Source organism: Limulus polyphemus, unplaced genomic scaffold (assembly GCF_000517525.1).
Source record: "Limulus polyphemus unplaced genomic scaffold, Limulus_polyphemus-2.1.2 Scaffold3108, whole genome shotgun sequence".
Classification (NCBI taxonomy): domain Eukaryota; kingdom Metazoa; phylum Arthropoda; class Merostomata; order Xiphosura; family Limulidae; genus Limulus; species Limulus polyphemus.
Genome location: NW_013668718.1, coordinates 93,868 through 96,624, shown reverse-complemented (window position 1 = coordinate 96,624; position 2,757 = coordinate 93,868). Strand labels below are relative to the sequence as shown.

The window sequence follows — 2,757 nt, the reverse complement described above, 5'->3', positions numbered from 1 at the left end:
TATATATATATATATATATATATGTGTGTGTGTGTGTGTGTAGTAAATGGGCTACCCTCCGAAATAGTCAACTTCCACGTTGTCCCACTCAGCATCTCTTTCACTTCTTGTCCTCCAGATACAGTCATGTTGTCAGTACTATGAAGCAATTGTGGTGCTGAAATTCCTGAAACTAGAGTTATGAAATACGTTTATCACCCACTGATCGCTGTTAATCACTCTAGTTGCTGTTTTGAGCTAACTATTCCTAGCAGTAATGTTTGTAGATAGTGGTTATTAAATGGAATAGTTGACATTCTCTAATCTTGTTTAATGTACAGATAGCAGTTTTCTGATAGCACGTCCAAGAAAATGCTGGACATCAAAACATCTCTATGACTGTTCGGTTTCCAACATTTAAACAACTCTGACAACCTATGTCTCGATTAAAAACTTCCGGACTCATGTAAACAAACTCCATACATGTATGAATTTTATTTTGAATAACGTGTTTCTGATATTAAACTAATGCATGTTCCATGTGTATTTGTTTAATAATGTAGTAACGTCTTTATATGCTGTGTGGTCCCCTTAATGGGCTTATTTGTGAGATAAAACAAAATTTTATATTTTCCACCTCATTTGGTTGATTTAGTTGAATAAAAAGAACAAAGATTTTATTTACTTGTGTGTTTATGTACAATCTTTCAGCTTCGAAACATTCTATTTGAAAAATAAAAATACTGAATAATACATGTTATAGGTCGATACTGCATTTAAAGTAAAGCACTTTGGAATTTAATGTAAGGACCGTATTACTTTATACGTTTGCTTCAGTGGAAAACTCCCGGTCACACCTACACAGTGCACGAGATATTTCTGTTTTTAATGTAGTAACGTGTTTTTAATATAACAATATTAAACACAATGTTTTAAGGTTTCCATCTCGAAAAGTTTTATTGTAATAATTATATGAAAAGGATGTAAAAGGAAGCAGTGTCTAAATTAACAAACTCCAAGAGTTATGGACATATTTAAAAGATGGTATAACCATAGTTTAAAATCTCAGGGAAGACAAATACAACTAGGTACACATACTTGCAAAATACGGGAAACTAGAACTGCTCACCAAAGATGTTAAACCTAATAGTATAAAGTGTGAAAGTTCACAATTAGCGTGAAGACGGCTTGTTTCTTGTTTGTATAGGTGGAACTGTGAAATAAATTATTGAAACTCTTCATAAGAAACGCAAAAAAAAATAAAAAAATAACCTACTTTCAGCAGTGATGTACATGCGAAGGTATTAAGAGTTGGCGGTGAATGGTCTTAACTAACTGCTTTCCCTTTAGTCTATCACTTCGAAATTAACGACTGCTTCGCAAGATAGTCCTCGAGTGGCTTTACGCGAATTTCATAAAACAGAAAAATTATACTGAAAGTTAAGATCTTGAAACAAAATTCTTTACAATTTTGACTAAATTATTATTTGTTTCCGAAGTTTACCATGTCTGTTTCATTTGCTATTTACTTTTTTGTTGTTAGAAAGTTACTATGCCCGCTTTATTTGCTGTACTTTTATACACTGTCAGAAACCTATCTTATCTGTTAACATTTAAAAACAGACAGAAAAAAAAAGTTGCCATTTAACCCCTGGTGGGTAGTGTTTCTGAAGGTTCTCAGAACACTCTGCGTATATTAGCATACTAGCTACAGTCACTTTTTCTCTCGATCCTGCCTCACGGCTGAATCAAATATTTCTAGCTGCAACTAGACGCCTTGTTAGTGTTCTGACGATTAAAAACATACTTTTACAAGGCCAGAGATTTCATGTAAACATCTAACGAGTTTCACAAAACTCACCTGCAATGGTGCCAATAACACGCTGAGATGACAAAACAACAAATGGATCAATTTGATTTTTTGACAGATTAGTATCTAAGTAACGGAGAGAATCTGGAACATCTCGAACCAGTTTCAAAAGCATTTTCATAGTGAAACATGGTGCATGTGGAGGTAGTGGAAAATTGGACGTTGGACTGTTTATGTTATATAAAATAGTGACCACAGTGTACGACCGTTTAAACTGCTTTTTGATCCCGCAACAAGCATTGAGCTCAGGACTTTACGTGAGATGAAAAAAAAAAGTTTAAATGACCGGAGAAGCTTGCACGATAAACCAATTGGTTTGTTTTTGTTTTGAATTTCGCGCAAAGCTCAACGAGGGCCATCTGCGCTAGCCGTCCCTAATTTAACAGTGAAAGAAAGCAGCTAGTCATCACCATCCACCGCCAACTCTTTTACCAATGAATAGCGGGACTGATCGTCACATTATAACGCCCCCAAGGCTGAAAGAGCAAGCATGTTTGGTGGGACGGGGATTCGAACCCGCGACCCTCAGATTGCGAGTCGAGCGCCCTAACCACCTGGCCATGCGATTTGTTCAACGCGGGGAATAGGACCTCAGATTTTGCGTTATAATTTTACATGGTATTATTGATTATCTGTAGAGCGTCGTCTAGACTACAGTAGTTTCTGAGTAACTTTGAGGCTGGTACATTTACGTCGAACATTAGTGTAGTGGTAAAAAAACGAACTGTATATAATAACCTGAATCAGAGGAGATTCTGTCCATCATTAAATGTACACGTTACTTTGTTTAATAAATTGAAAAATGACTTGACTTTAAACCTTGGTTAAGCCAGGATCTACTTACCAGAGAAGAATGAGTAAACGCCAAACGCCACTTTTTTCCATTATGATACAGTTTATAAAGAAAT

The 2,757-nt window shown here is 35.7% G+C and overlaps 1 protein-coding gene across 1 annotated transcript in view; it reads right to left on the bottom strand.

Annotated features, from left to right (window-relative positions):
• Positions 1-1,964, bottom strand: part of LOC106468677 (carbohydrate sulfotransferase 1-like) — a 24,635-nt gene extending 22,671 nt beyond the window's left edge. The window contains exon 1 of the mRNA XM_013929117.1: positions 1,841-1,964. Within this exon, the coding sequence (XP_013784571.1) occupies positions 1,841-1,964 (124 nt within the window). The remainder of the gene's footprint in view (positions 1-1,840) is intronic.
• Positions 1,965-2,757: the final 793 nt, after the last annotated feature.